Genomic DNA, 16,515 nt, shown 5'->3' with positions numbered 1-16,515 from the left:
TAAAAATGCAATAACAGAGGGCTTTGTTGTCATCTGATGAAAATCAATTAGAGTAGGTAAGGCCACAAGGAAAACTAACATCACTCATCACCAGACCCCCGGCAACTGAAATAATCTGTCTTCCAAGCTTGGATGATCATGAGGCTGCAGTAATATCAGAGGGAAATTAATTTAGTTTCTTTATTCTAAACCCACTTTCCTAGTTCTGGAGGACCTATACACAAATTATTTTTAATCAAGGTTGATGTGTTATTAATACCAAGGAAGATCTTTGAAGAATGGTTTTTTTAAAAAACGAAGACCCTGGCATTTTTCATCTCGGGGTTGCGTTTATATAAAAGAGAAAGAAGGTTACTTCTCTGAAGACTTACCTTCTAAGTTCTTTGTCTACCACAAGACACTTTATGGAATGCCGGAGGCAATAGATCCCACCAAACACTGCACACATCCTAAAGGAACATCAGAAATTAAGAAAACAAGGCATCGGGTTTAGAGTGTTTTTAGGTCTATTTTTTTTCCCTAAAAACAAGAATGTTCACCTTGATTTGTTTAAAACAATCCATGAAATAGGAAGCATTGAAACAAGATGCTAATTCTATACCAATGTTTTAGGAATAATCTCCTAGGCATATTTGCATATTAAGTGAAGGGAAAACAGGGTAGAGTTTGAGCAAATAATCTTGGTTTAGCGCTGGTTTGCCATCTTGACTTCTTTGGGTCCATTTAACAATAATTGTGGACTTGTATATAACAAGAAGTTATCCTTGATGGTTTGGCTGGCTGCTCTCCAGGAAAGAGGAATGCTTTGCAAGCAAACCTTGTTTGTTCACATCATGACTTACTAAGCTAGGATTCCTAGAATACAATGTGATGCAAAAAAAACCCCCAAACCACATCTGGCGAGGTCTACGTAAGGAAAACTTGTACAGGATGCCGAAAAACTTAAAATATATGCCATCTGAATTCTTGGGAGGTTAAAAAGCAGCAAAAAAAAGGCTAAGTAACCATTAAAACTCTGTATAATCACAAATGATATTTCATTCAAAACTTGGCTTGGGGAAGTATTGAAATTAAGTTTCTTTCCCGAAGATCGTGGTGAATATAATTGAGAGTCAACTTTGAATTATTTCAGTTCTCCTCCCAGGGGCAAATTCTATCTTCTTACCTTAATCAGTTTAAGAGTTTGCCAGCAGAGCTGTTAACCACAGTCAGCATTAACTAGAGCAGGGGTCTTCAAACTTGGCCCTTTTATGACTTGTGGACTTCAACTCCCAGAATTCCTCAGCCAGGCTGAGGAATTCTGGGAGTTGAAGTCCACAAGTCATAAAAGGGCCAAGTTTGAAGACCCCTGATCAATGATCAAAGCCCACTTGAAATGACTCTTTCAGGTGGAGATAGCAGCAACACAATGAACATGGGCTACCAAGTATCTCCAGAAAGCTTTTAATAAAAATGTAGGAAGAGCAAATTGGATCAAACCTTATGCCCATGCAGTCTATCATACTTGATTGTATGAACTAATGCATTCAACTAGAACAGGGATAGGCAACCTTGGCTCTTTTATGACTCGTGGACTTCAACTCCCAGAATTCCTGAGCCATCCTGGCCTTACACATTTTTCATCTGTTCTGAAGTCTCTCGACTTGATTGACCGTGGTTCGTTCAGACATAGCTTACTGGATAAATCTGATTTCACACACAATGCGGCTATAAACCACACATGCAGCCAAATCCAAAGCTATCAGATTACCCCTAATGTGAAATGTCTATGTGCTTACATGGGTGCAAATGGGGTAGATGATGAAATTTTGCGTCATGACCGCATGGTGCAAATGCTTTGACTTACATACCTGTGCCCAAAATCGTTAACAGTTATGGCATTATTTACATGTTGATGTATTAACACGTTTTGGCCTCTTTGAAGTTTGTTACATTAACAGACACAGCTGATTAGGCATTGCAAATGTCTGTGTCTCAGTAATGGCTACTAGTGGCTTTAGATCAGGGGTGTCAAACTGCCGGCCCGTGGGCCGGATGCGTCACAACGAAACCGCACCCGCCCCATTGTTGGCAATTGGGAAAAAGCTCCGATACGTCGTGCGACGTCACGTGACGTCGCGAGTTTGACATGTCTGCTTTAGATTAAAAAAAGCACCAAGCTGTTCTCAGTTAATAAAGCCTGGTGGTTCTACCTCCTTACCATAACTGTCGTTCCACCTCCTACTGCAAAAATCTACCGATTCACCAGCCTGCTCTTAAAATAGCCTCTTGGACTATATAGATTGTCACCCCCAGATCCCTGGCTGGAGAACAATAATCAAGATCAAGTGACAAATGATACAGCAGATGCTGGAACAATGCCTTGGTGCGAGGGTGACTTCAATAAAGGTCCCTCTCTCAATTAAAAGAAAGGTCACCAAATGCAAAAAAAAAAGAAAAAAGTGACTTAGCAGCTGAACACAAAGAGAAGCAAATACTACAGAAGGCAGCACCAAATAAAGAAGTTGGACCTTTTTTCCCCTATAAAATATAAAAATAAGTATTTCCAAAAGTGAAATAATCAGATTTGTTTCTCACGTAATAGGAGGCAGGGACTTTGGCAATTCGACACAGCAAACGAAACTTATGTGTTTGTTAAGAGGAACATCTGCTGAAAATAATAAAACGAGCAACATATAGCAAGTTACAATAACAGCAAAAGCACTTAGTAATTCCCCCCCCCAGTTAAATCGCTACTTCTTTTTTTCTGCCACATCCAGCTGAATCAACAAGTTGAAAAGCTGAATCCCCAGGATTATTTTCATATTTTGAGGCTAAAGTAATAGAGTCTGAAAAGCCTATGGTTTCTGTTCCTGATTGGCCTGCCGCTGAAAATAAGCCCAAACTGTTATTCTCTTGCCTACTTAGTCAGAAGACTGAACTTGTGTTCATCAGTTACTCATGTTTTACAAACCAGATTTCGTCTACTCCATGAAGCCTAAATGGGATGGACCTCAACTCCCAGAATCCCCAAACCAGTAAGACTGTTGGAGAAGAGAATAGCTGGAGGAAAAAACCTACAAAGTTGACAATCTCTACTCTGAAACTTCTTCCCATTCCTAGTTCTGAGCGTAGGATGGAATGGATGAATGAACGCCACCAGTGGCGAATGCCATCCATGGATGAACATTATGCACACACCAAAAGTACACACTATAATCCCAAAGGTGCTTTATCAAAAGGCAACTGGACTTTGTTTTTTCCTTGAAGAACGTTTCGCTTCTCAACCAAATTCTGACTGAAAGGTGGAGGATGGAAGGATTTATTATTCCTTGCAGTCACCTGGTCATTAGTACTCTTCCTGAGAGTCGTTGAGGCCACTTGGAGGTTTATCTGTGCCCTCAGGGACACCTGAATAGTGCAAATGGGTGTGGAACCTTCTTGGAACTGCTAAAAGGACTGTGTTGTAAACAGGAGATATAGGTGGTGAGAGAGGGCTATGCATGACTGCGAATCTCCATAGACATCCGTAGCAGAACATCCAGATTCAGCCAGAGTTTCATTCCATATAGCATTAACCTTGTGAATTCTCAAGCTTCCTCCTTCCGTTATATATTCAAGATGGATAGTATTTAATATTTATTTGTTATGTATATGTATGGGTGGGTGTGGGTCTATACATATGTTGTACATAGTATGTTTAGGTGTGTGTCATGTATGTGTTTCACTTTGAGAGCAGGCAACTAAATTTCATTTTTGATGTGTGCCGTTGTGCCCACAGTAAAAAAATGACAATAAAGGTTATCTTATCTTATCTTATCTTATCTTATCTTATCTTATCTTATCATCTTATCTTATCTTATCTTATCTTATCTTATCTTATCATGCACTAAATGTCCCATGATGCAGACACAAAGTGACTTTAGCCAGTTGCATCCTTGGATGATCTTCCACCAAGAAGGATTAACCAGCAACACATGAAGAATTTTCCCAATTATTCTCCATGAATTGGGCTAGGATGAGAAAGAATCGATGAGCGTTCTGTTTGCTGACTAGAACCTCATTAAGAAGAACCTCATTTAAGAAGAGACTGGACAGCCATTTGTCTGAAATGGTATAGGGTTTCCTGCCTGAGCAGGGGGTTGGACTAGATGACCTCCAAGGTCCCTTCCAACTTTTTTTTTAATTATTATTATTATTAAGTAACACGATGATTCAGTTCACACATTTCACTGTCCGTACTTTGTTAAAGAAGCCTCAATAGATTGAGTTGACATTTGTTAAGGCAGAAATCTTGATTTCCAAAGTCCAATGTTGGGTTCACGTATCCTGAAAAAAAAACATATCCCCATTCTGGCTTGGGGTACAATGAACTAAGATTACAAGTACCCTAACCAACCCCCTTTTCTTTGCTTTTTGTATCGGACTTCTTTTGATGAAATGTCGGTAGCTTAAAAATATACATCTAGTGCTCGAGTTACAACAGTTAGTGACCGTTCAGAGTTACAACGGCACTGAAAAAAAGCGACTTATCAGCATTTTTCACACGACCTTTGCAGCATCCTTGTGATTTGAATGCTTGACAATTGGTTCATACTTACGACGGCTGCAGTGTCCTGGGGGGGGTCACGTGATCCCCTTTTGTGACCTTCGGACAAGCAACGTCAATAGGGAAACCAGTTTCACTTAACAACCGTGTTACTAACTTAACAACTGTGAGGATTCGGTCGTAAAACGGGACATTAACAAATGTCTCACTTAGCAACAGAAATCTGGGGCTCAAAAGTCAAGGACTGCTTGTATATCATCTCGAGGGCTTCTGTCAGGAAACACAGAAAGGGGGTAGTAGCTGGAATTTGGCATTAATATGCTCTTTTTTAAAAAAAAATCGGAAAAATTGAAATCTACTGTGACAACTAAACTCGTTATCGTATCAATGGTTCCCCCCCCCTCCTTTATTTAAAGTAGACTTAACTCACAGGCTGGTTTGGCTGGATCCCAAGTTTACAAAGTACTTCTGATTACTATTAACCCTAAATAGACATTTAAACTGATATTCTTCTAATTAACTGGCTACTGTCTCTGCCAATAATTCCGCCTCTGTTGAAAGATCACGCCTGCTGTGCACTCCGCTTCAACTCTGCCCTGTTGACATCAAACCACATTACAGCTAAATTAACAGTTGTGAAAATTTTTGCCCTGCTAGTCGCTTCTCTGCTCCCCCGGCCCCCTCCCCAGCCTTCAAATGCCATTTCAGTTTCTATCATGGCAAAAAAAAAAAGAGAGAGAGAGAGAGAGAGAAATATGAAATAAAATCAGCCACTACAATTTCTAATACAACAGCACAACAATGGGGCCCATTAATAGCTGAACCTCTGACAGCACATTCGCCATGATTTATGAGTTTGTGTATAATTTGATTATTCTATTAATTCTGCTGATTACTGCAGAGAGCTAATCCAGTGAAGGTCACTCCCTAAAATAAATCTTCATTACTCTTCCCGCAGAAAATAACTGCCTCTAACGGGTTGTTTTCTTTAATTAAAACATGAATGTTACAAGAGGCTTCAGGCTCGGCGTGTCTGGTGCTGGGCGGGAGGTTGACACCGCAGCCGGTAGGTAGAGTCTCTTTGGATCAGAACATTTGGAAGAAAGAAATAAAAGACAATTAAAATACTTCCTTATCAGATACCTTCACGTTCAGTGCAGGTAATCCTCGTCTTACAACGGTTTGCTTAGGGACCGTTCAAAGACACAACGGCATGGGGAAAAAAGGGACTTGGGACCGTTTCCCACGCTTGCGACCGCTTTCATAAGTGTGAAAAACGGTCATAAGTCACTTTTTTCAGTGCCGTTGTAACTTCAAACCATCACTAAACGAACGGTTGTAATTCGAGGACTACCTGTATCCAACAAGGAACTATTTAACCAAAGAACAGAAACACCTCAAAGTATTCTGAATGGCATTTTCGAAGTAACATTTCCCTCACAACAGGTTGCGAAGTGGCACTCTCACAAAGGCCTTTGTGTGCTCAGGAGGCATGTTTCAACACAAAGGTTATTTTCAAATTAAAAGGCCTGTTCTGTCAAAACTTGAGAAATAATATGGGCAAGGACNAGGAAGGAAGGAAGGAAGGAAGGAAGGAAGGAAGGAAGGAAGGAAAAAAGACGTTCCTGTCCCGATTGTGGTTATAAGCCGAGGACTTCAGACCTGCAACGATGACTTCAGAAGCTACTTTGAATTCAATTTGTTCCATTTTGCGTTGATGTCCTGGCCACTCACCCCCACACCCCGCCCCCTTCACCATCACCATCCACTAAGTTTCTTCTTTCTGCAGCTCCATGTGGGGCTACCACTCTGTTCTCCCCTCTACCTTCCGCCCGTGAGACGCACGCAGAATGCAAATTGGCTCCTTAAAACTGGTGATGAAGATTTTCATCATGCTTGAAATTGGGTGCCATTTATTATTAAATTGCCAATTAACACCTCTGCATATCTGCAAAGCCAAGAATATACAGAGACGGGGAGGAGGTCTTATGTTTGTAGACGGATAGAACTAACACATTAAAACATGCGGGCTCGCGATTAAAATCAGCCTTAATGCACTTTGGATCTTCAAATAGGTGGTGGCAGGGCCAGGATTGTCTGGGGTGATGAGAAGAAGTCTAGCATGGCTGGAGAAGGCTGAATTAAAAGATTTGTTTGGACCAAGAAACCAAGTTAGCTAAGATTCTCTACTTTTCGCTAGCTATCTTTGGGGCCTGAGTTATGTGTTGCAGTCAAACAATTAAAAAAAACACTGCCATCTTACATTGAGGCGAAAGAAAAGGAGAAATCAAATATCAAGAGAGCTTCTTGACCTTAGTCTTGGCAAAAGCTGAATGCTATCTAGGATTATCCGCATCAAACTGGAGATCCAGGAACATTCCCAGCCCTTAACCTTAACCCACCATACATACTGCGGCTTCTCCTTTAGGAAACAAGAGAGGTGAGCATCACTCCGACATACCTTTGCTGGGACTTATTTTTCAGCTGTGAAGAACGCAGTACATTGGGGTGCTTGGTGCTCTCTGAGCTTGGTTCTTTTGCTGCAGACATTTCATTACCTATTATCAACTAGCACTGATGATGTTCCCTAGTTGGATTATGAAACGTCTGCAAAGAAACAACCAAGCTCAGAGAGCACCAAGGACCCCACAGTCCTCCTCCTCCTCCTCCTCCTCCTCCTCCTCCATTCCACAAACCCCACTCCTTTCTAGCACCGATGATGTTTCCTAGTTGGATCATGAAATGTCTACAACAACCAAACTCAGAGAGCACCAAGGACCCCAAGTCCTCCTCCTCCTCCTCCCTGCAACCTCCCTGCCTTCTAGCATTGATGATGTTCCCTAGTTGGGTAATGAGACAACTTCATGAAACAACCAAGCTAAGAGAGCACTAAGGAAGCCACCGTTCAGCCCTAAGCTTCTAACCACAACCATCTGATCTTAACTGTGCTCGGGCTAAACCTTGCGAATCAGCATTGCGTTATTATTCTTTAGAATACTTCCACGACAGATAAGTGATTCAGAGACTTTTCTCTAAACATCAAGTCCTTCTTCTGTACTCTAGAAACATGCAAACATCTTTTTGTGTGGTTTTGGGGACCAATAGGGCAGGAGACAAGAAAAACAGCCTCCAGGAAGAAAAAACAGTTGACTGTCCCTCTTTTGGAACAATGGAATGCTTTCATTTTGATTGCCAAAATGTATTTTGAACCCCACCATAAAGTTGTCAGAAGTTCCCACCCTCCACTGAAGGGAGACTCGTTCCATCAAAGGAAAGGAATCCAAGGATCCAATTCACTCAGACATGAAAAAGAAACCCATTCATCAGGAAGAAACTACGTATTGGTTAGATCTCCAACCAGGACTGAACAAGCAGAGGTGAAGAAACAGTGACTGTCAGGGCATAAATTCCATTTTGATGAGCTCTGCATCTAAAAATGGGCACCTTTGTTTGTGGAAGTTACAGAGCAATATGTCTATGGAGAAGACATATTTGCTTTTAAGAAGCAACTGGACTTCCTTGTTTGGGTTTGAAGATGTTTTGCTTCTCATCCAAGAAGCTTCTTCAGCTCCGACTGGTTGGTGGGGAATGGAAGGATTTACAGTAGTGGCCAAAATTGTGGAAACCTTTTGGGGAAAGTGTATTTTTGAAGTTTGATGGCTAATAGCACCACTTTTTCTTTTGGAGTAGTACCATAAAATTATATATCAATGGAAAGATAATTTAATCAAGAATGTAATGCAACATAGCTTGTTCAATTCTCTGTACTGTACTCTATGAAAAGTGTTAGCCAAATAACCAGAGAAAGGAAACACAACTTGCTTAGGTTGACATCAGGTAGCTTTCCTTCATCTGATTGTAGCCAATGAGCATGAGTGTTTAGAGAGCCAATCAGGTGTCATCTTGTTTTGGCAATGAGCCAATCAGATCACAGTAGGATTCGGTTATCGATGTCATGTATTGAAGCTGAGAGGAGGACGTTTGTCGGTGTGTTATGTGATCGCTCTCCAGTTGGTTGGGTTTTTTTGTGTTCTTTCATTTAGTGAGCTTGTAAAACGTAATAAAATTAAAGTAATGGTGCAAAGAGTTGACTGGCCGCCCAGAAAGCGATGTAAAATACTATTATTAAGTGAACAAGGCTATAGTTATTAAAAAACTAGAAGAAAAATGGGTGGAAACTTAACCAAAGGTGGCATTTCTACTGTACACTTTTCCCAAAAGGTTTCCACAATTTTGGCCACTACTGTATATTCAAATGCAAATGACCGGCTGTCCGCAAGGAATATAAATCCTTCCATTCCCCGTCCTCCAGTCAGAGCTGAAGAAGCATCTTGGATGAGAAGCGAAACGTCTTCAAAGAAAATTTAAAAAAAAGTCCAGTTGCCTCCTAAAAAAAAGCACCTTTGGGAATTACAGAGCAATAAAAAAAGGAGACGTCGTCGTTTGGCTCACAACTGCTTCAGAATAACTGCTGGTTTTACATGACCCTTCAGGGACCACCCCAGTTCTCCAGAACATGGCAGAGTTGATACCCAGCTCATTCGGAATGCAAGGATGTGACTTACAGATGTCTTTGAACCGTTCACATAAATATGCATGCGTGCCATTTATAACGGTAGCCTTGATGAGAACGCCCAGGATAACTTGAGTGCGAGGAACGGGGAAGAGGGTTACATTAAAACAGAATATGAAGAGGCGGTTAGAAATCATAGGGCAAGTGACACCTTATTCCGATAACCTGGCGATAAAAAAAGGGGAGGCTGTGATGTATTAATACCACTTTACAATGCCTTGGTAAGGCCACACTTGGAATACTGCATCCAGTTTTGGTCACCACAATGTAAAAAAGATGCTGAGGCTCTAGAAAGAGTACAGAGAAGAGCAACGAAGATGATCAGGGGACTGGAGGCTAAAGCATATAAGGAACGGTTGCTGGAATTGGGTATGTTTAGTTTAAGGAAGAGAAGGACGAGAGGGGACATGATAGCAGTGTTCCAGTATCTTAGGGGCTGCCACAAAGAAGAGGGAGTCAAGCTATTCTCCAAAGCGCCTGAAGGAAGGACAAGAAGCAAGGGATGGAAACTGATCAAGGAGAGAAGCAACCTAGAACTAAGGAGAAACTTCCTGACAGTTAGAACAATTAACCAGTGGAACCACCTGCCTCCAGAAGCGGTGAATGCTCCAACACTGGAGGTTTTTAAGAAGAGACTGGACAGCCATTTGTCTGAAATGGTATAGGGTTTCCTGCCTGAGCAGGGGGTTGGACTGGATGACCTCCAAGGTCCCTTCCAACTTTATTATTATTATTATTATTATTATTATTATTATTGTTGTTGTTGTTGTTGTTGTTATATAATGTATAGGCAAAAAAACGTTGCCCCTTGGTAGACCGGTTAAACGCCAGGCCTGGGAATCTTACGGACCGTGCAGAGCTGGGAAACACCCACCAAGGTGCAGGCTGTCCTCGACTTAACGACCACAACCGAGCCCTGAAATTTCCATCGTTAAGCGAGACATTTGTTCAATGAATTCGGCTCAACGTGGCAACCTTCCTTGCCACGCTGTTAAGTGAATCCCTGCAGTTCTTCAGTTTGTCACATGGTTGTTAAGTGAATCTGGCTTCCCCCATTGACGTTGCTTGTCAGAAGGTCGCAAAAGGAGATCATGGTCGGGTCGCAATATTTCATAATTTTTTTCCAGTTTTTTTTCTTTGACTCTGGCATCTCCTGGTACAGCGATGTCAATCAGCTGCACGCTTCGGTTCTCTACAACTGCGGTATCCGGCGTGTTGTGTTCCAAAGGGCGGTCTGTCTGTATTCGAAAGTCCCACAAGATCTTCACCCTCTCATTCTCAACAACTTTTTCCATCCTAGGTTCCCACGACTTTTCGGACACAGGCAAGTCGTATTTTTTTACACAATGCCCAGTGGATTAATTTAGCAACTCAGTCACGTCTAGCTTTGTAGTCGGTTTGCGCGATTTTTGCAGCACTCACAAATTAGGTGTGAAACAGTTTCAACTTTCTCATTGCAAAGTCGGCAATTTGGATTGTCGGTGGATTTTTGTATCTTCGCTTTCATGGCATTAGTGTGTAGTGCTTGTTCTTGAGCAGCCAGTATTAAGCCTTCTGTTTCTTTCTTGATGATGATGATGATGATGTTGATTATTATTATTATTATTATTATTATTATTATTATTATTATTATTATTATTATTATTATTATTATTACTACTACTATTATTATTTGTCAGTCTGCTGCCAATGGCCCATGGTACCAATGCTGTTCTCTACTTGTTCTACCGAAGTTTACTAGGTGACACTATAACATGTGAAGATATATGCTAAGCCATGGTTTGCTTTAACCACAATGTGCTAAATAAGCCACAACAACCAGGTTCACATGGCTGAGGAATTCTGGGAGTTGAAGTCCACACAGCTTAAAGTTGCCAAGGTTTGGGAACCCTGCTCTAAAGTATCAAGGGTTGGCCAACTAAGAGCCACTTTTTCGACTTCTGTCCAAAGCAACAAAAGGCCTACCAGCAGATGCATATTTTCCACTCAAACACTTAAAAATGTGTCAAAAGGAAAATGAGAAAGATGTTTTTTTTTAAATGTACTAGAGTGCTTCAAAAAAAAAAGAAGAGAGAGAGAGAGAGAGAGGAGGTACACTTACCGACAAAAACACTGAGGGATTTCTCCTTGGCCATACAAAGGAAATAAGAAGGGGGTGTTGCCGTAGCGCCCGAGGCATTGCAGAAATTTTTGAGTGGCCTTCAGACCGTCTATGGTGCAACAATCGGCCGCAGAGACCATTGCAATGGAATGCAGAATGAAATGCTGCAGGTTGGGAGTTAACTTCTGGGTTTTTAAATAATCAGCAAACTTGCCGTCCTTCTGAGCTGTCTCAGGAGAAGGGAAGGGAAGGGAAGGGAAGGGAAGAGAAGAGAAGAGAAGAGAAGAGAAGAGAAGAGAAGAGAAGAGAAGAGAAGAGAAGAGAAGAGAAGAGAAGAGAAGAGAAGAGAAGAGAAGAGAAGAGAAGAGAAGAGAAGAGAAGAGTGAGGTGAGAGGAGAGGAGAGGAGAGGAGAAAGGTGAGGTGAAAAGAGAAGAGAAGAGAAAGGTGAGGTGAGAGGAGAGGAGAGGAGAAAGGTGAGATAAGGTGAAAAGAGAAGAGAAGAGAAGAGAAGAGAAGAGAAGAAAAGAGAAGAGAAAAAGGTAGGGGAGAGGAGGGGAAGAGAACAGAAGAGGAGTAATTTCAGTATGACCATCTTTATGTATGTCAAGAAAACACAAGGTGCTCGGTTACAGGTAGTCCTTTACTTCCAACTGATTGCTTAGCAACCATTCTGTCTTATCTTATTCCAAGGTACCAAGATCATCACTTCAGATCTAGGGTTGGCCAACAAGAATGCCAATGTCCAGACTGAGCTCAAGAGTTGTCAATAGGTCTCCACCATCATCATGAATGGTCAGAACATCTCCACAAAAGCCACCCAACAATATAAAGCTCTTGGGAACTCCAGCCACCTGGCGCTTCCTTACCTGCTCCCATGATACAAAGGATCAAGAGGTGTTCGGAGAGGTTCCATTCATCGAAAAAATAAGGAGACAAGAGGATTTCACTGTTCAACGAAAGACACTAACCTTGGTATTCATCAGGGCGCTGTTCAAAATCCAGGCAGAAGGTCAGAAATTTCATCAGCATTCTTTTTTCCACCATCGTCAGCTGTTTGTTATTGAAAATGTCAGCTCTGGAACATGGAACCTGAAACAAGAGTTTGGGGTCATCTTCCCTTTTCCACTTGGCTCAAGCAAAGCGATAGCAACGACAGAATTCCTTCACGGAGGGACCACACAACCATGAGGGTGGCTAGTGCCTTGATAGCCATGCCTGTAATAATTCAACGTTAAATGGCCATTTTAAGATTTTTTCCCCTTTTGATTTTAATTGTCATGGTTCTATATATTTTTTTTTTAAAAAAATCCTAATTTTAATTTTAAATTTTAATGTTTATACGTTGCTTTATTTATCGGTTGTATTATATTGCACTCCGCCCAAGGAAGATGGGCGGAAGACGGGCGGTTAAGAAATAATAAATAAACAAATAAATAAATACTGAAGGAGATGGAAGAGGAGGGAATTATCAGAATCACATTTGTGACAATAGCAGTAGCTTATAGACTTATATACTGCTTCATGGTGCTTTCACAGCCCCTCTCTAAGCGGTTTACACAGTCAGCGTATTGTCCCCAACAATCTGGGTTCTCATTTTACCGAACTCGGAAGGATGGAAGGCTGAGTCAATCGTGAGCCGGTCAGGATCAAACTCTTGGCAGTGGGCAGAGTCAGCCTGCAATATTGCATTCTAACCACCGTGCCGCCAGGGCTCAGAAACGCTGACATAATTAAGAAAATACTGGCATGTGCAGAAATGGATAGACTCACGTTGAAGATTAAAGAAAAAGAAGACACAGAACATTTTCAAATATGGGATGTATTTTACCAATGGCTGGAAAAATGGGGATTTCACTATATGCTATCCAGCTAAGACCCAGACAACACATTGTTTATTAAGCACTTATTAACTCTAAACATACATACATACATACCTACATACATACATACATAAAAAAGCTTTCCAATCAGTCAATTTTGTCATTTGACTGATTAGCGTTACCTCTTCCACTCTGCCATCTTTCAATATAAGAATACGAGTCACATTTTTGAACTCGGCATATCGGCTGACATTGGACTTAATGAGGAGGTCAATCAGCAATCCTCGGGAATAGAGGAGCTGCGGGGAAAAAAAGAACATTTACAAATTCTTCCAAGAAAATACGACCATTCTTTAAATAAAACTTTTCTTCCTCACCAAGGAAGAACGTTAGGCTTTTTTGTAAGGGAAAAGTGGATCTTCTGGCTGAGGAACTGGATGGAAAAGAAAAGAGAAGGCAAACAGTCTTAAAAATAAATAATGACATTTTGAAAAGTAGCAGTAAATATGCCCCCCTATCCCACCGCCCCACACAGCTGGGGGAAATAACCTCGAAGGCTGAAAGGACACTACCGAAGTCATATTTTTCTGCAAAGCAATATTATTCCACTAGGAAAAGAACTGGAAAGGCACTCTTAGAATTCAGAGAAACTACAGGTAAGTCCAGGGGTAGGCAACCTGGGCTCTTTTATGACTCGTGGACTTCAACTCCCAGAATTCCTGAGCCAGCCATGCTGAGGGGAAAGGGAGAGGTTTCAAAGCTGAGCCATGCTGGCTCAGAAATTCTGGGAGTTGAAGTCCACGAGTCATAAAAGAGCCAAGGTTGCCTACCCCTGGGTAAGTCCTTGATGTACGACCACAATTGAGTCCCAAATTTCTGTTGCTAAGCGAGACAGTTAAGTGAGTTTCGTCCCATTTTACGACTTTTCTTGCCACGGTGGTTAAGTGAATCACTGCAGTTAAGTGAGTAATCCGGTCGTTAAGTGAATCTGGTTCGCCCATTGACTTTGCTTATCAGAAGGTCGCAAAAGGGGATCACGTGACCCCGGGACGCCGCGACCGTCATAACTATGAGTCAGCTGCCAAGCATCTTGACTTTTGATCATGTGAGCGTAAGGATGCGGCAACGGTCATAAGTGTGAAAAACGATCATAAGTCACTTTTTTCAGCGACGTTCGAACAGTCACCAAATGAACTCTTGGTTGTAAGTCAAGGATTATCTGCACCTGGAACTAATCAAATCAAAAAGTATCTGGAAGTAAATTAAAAAGATTCTTCCTGGAGATATTTGAGACACTCGTACACCTCTTCAAATCATAAAAAAAAAAATATCTAGAATATGTATTCTGGAAGAATATATTTGATATATTTGATCAGACTTTCAGGGGTTTCAATCCTCTTTCTAATATTCCACATATCCTTTCTACCCCGTCTCTCCTGATTTTTGTGTTTGGGCTCCAAACTTAACGGCTGCCTTTATTTCTTCAATAATCCAGCAAGCCTGCAAAGGGTTACAAGTTGAAGCCATAAAACTTAATCTTCTAATACCTTTGCTCGCTTTGTATAAGCTGCAAATTTATTATACATTCTTGGAAGGACAATGAATGTAAAAAAAATCCGCGCACAAGATGGATGACCTAACTTTGAAAAGGCAATGCTCCACTGGAGAATGTTAGTTACAACAGGCCATCATTCTCAAAGTAGTCAGAATCACAAGGAGACAACTTTGAAAGGCCAGAGAGATAGAGCGGAATTCACTTCCCAAATCCACGCTGTGCCTTGTCCAGATCTTGGGCAGAAGATCATGGATGGCAACAGGCCAACACAGGACCATGGAGAGAGCTCTGAGTAAACTGTGGCTTGACGGGGTTAGTTAAATCGAGATTAGATTCCATACCCATCCAGTTAAACATTATATGCTTTAGCCTCCAGTCCCCTAATCATCTTTGTTGCTCTTCTCTGTACTCTTTCTAGAGTCTCAACATCTTTTTTACATCGTGGTGACCAAAACTGGATGCAGCATTCCAAGCGTGGCCTTATCAAAGCATTGTAAAGTGGTATTAATACTTCACGTGATCTTGATTCTATCCCTCTGTTAATGCAGCCCAGCACTGTGTTGGCCTTTTTGGCAGCTGCAGCACACTGCTGGCTCATATTTAGGTGATTGTCCACTAGGACTCCGAGGTCCCTCTCACAGTTACTACTATTGAGCAAGCTACCCCCTATACTATACCTGTGCATTTGGTTTTTCTTGCCTAAATGTAGAACCTTACTTTTTTCACCATTGAATTTCATTTTGTTATTCTGTTACAAACCCAGAAATCCTATCTGGGAAATAAGACCTATTGTGAGATTCACTTAGGATTAGGACCTGAAGACCTGGCTCTGCCAGTTGACTTGGGACCCCAAGGAGGGTGCGTCGCTCTGGAGATGCCTATCGGATTAAGAGAAGATAATATCTCTCTCTCTGTGCATTTTGCTCCCTTCCTCCTCATCTTTTAATTGTAATTTTTTTGTTTGTCACAGTTAGCTGGGTGTTCAGACTGGATCTGGCGTTTTCACCCACCTAGAGAGGAGTCCTTCCCAAGGATGTGGGATAGGCAGATGGGGATGTTTGAGGGTGCTCAATTATTATTATTTATTGCATAATGTCCTCGGCTTAACAACAGCTCGTTTAGTGACCGTTCAAAGTTACAACGGCATTGAAAAGAGTGACTTGGGACCGTTTTTCACACTTACAGCATCCCCCTTTGCAGCATCCCCGTGGTCAAGTGATCAAAATTCGGACGCTCGGCAACTGACCCACATTTATGACGGCTCCAGTGTCCCGCGGTCACGTGATCCCCTTCTGCGACCTTCGGACCAGCAAAGCCGATGAGGAAGCCAGATTCACTTGGCAACCGTGTGACTAGCTCAACAACTGCAGCGATTCGCTGAACAACTGTAGTAAGAAAAGGCGTAAAGCGGGGCACATCCCCTGAACAAATGTCTCGGGGAGCAACAGAAATGTTGGGCTCCGTTGCAGTCGGTAAGTCGAGAACTATATAGCAGGAGCGACTTCTTCTTCTTTTTTTTTTCAGAACAGAAAAATGTAGTAAAGTCCCTTACCTTAGAAATTAAATCGATATTAAACCGCCGCCCTTCTTTTACGATTTGGGGATAGGTGATTTTCCTTGGTTCAGCTGGAGCTTCAGGGACTGGCTCAGGTTTGTTGTCGACGATGCTGTCAGAGGAGTTCCCTTCCAGAGAAGTCGCTTCTGCATCGTCCGCTTTGTCACTGGTGCCTTGTGGGTCACTTCCTGCATCACTCTGAGGGCAGATTTCTTCACTCTCGGCCCCACCATCTGAAGACACGCATCCCTTCTCAACCTCAGCGGCCGCAGAGGTTTCCTCTGAATCCTTACGCAAGGCAGAAGTGCTTGAGGCGGACGATCTTGGTAGAGCACCAGCTTCTTCAACATCTTCGGCTGAGTCCTGGCTGGAGTTTTTTTTT

General features: G+C 41.9%; 1 protein-coding gene across 1 annotated transcript in view; it reads right to left on the bottom strand.

The window, feature by feature from the left end:
- Positions 1 to 16,515, bottom strand: part of CHM (CHM Rab escort protein) — a 57,535-nt gene that overhangs the window by 18,492 nt on the left and 22,528 nt on the right. The window contains exons 5-9 of the mRNA XM_015825533.2: positions 16,131 to 16,500; positions 13,206 to 13,322; positions 12,172 to 12,292; positions 11,203 to 11,428; positions 372 to 449 (exon numbers count right to left, since the gene is read on the bottom strand). Of these exons, the coding sequence (XP_015681019.1) occupies positions 372 to 449; positions 11,203 to 11,428; positions 12,172 to 12,292; positions 13,206 to 13,322; positions 16,131 to 16,500 (912 nt within the window). The remainder of the gene's footprint in view (positions 1 to 371; positions 450 to 11,202; positions 11,429 to 12,171; positions 12,293 to 13,205; positions 13,323 to 16,130; positions 16,501 to 16,515) is intronic.

The sequence above is a fragment of the Protobothrops mucrosquamatus genome, unplaced genomic scaffold (genome assembly GCF_001527695.2).
Source record: "Protobothrops mucrosquamatus isolate PMUCROS unplaced genomic scaffold, P.Mucros_1.0 scaffold2680, whole genome shotgun sequence".
NCBI lineage: Eukaryota > Metazoa > Chordata > Lepidosauria > Squamata > Viperidae > Protobothrops > Protobothrops mucrosquamatus.
Note: the sequence above shows the minus strand (reverse complement) of the source record. Positions and strands in the feature narration are given on the sequence as shown.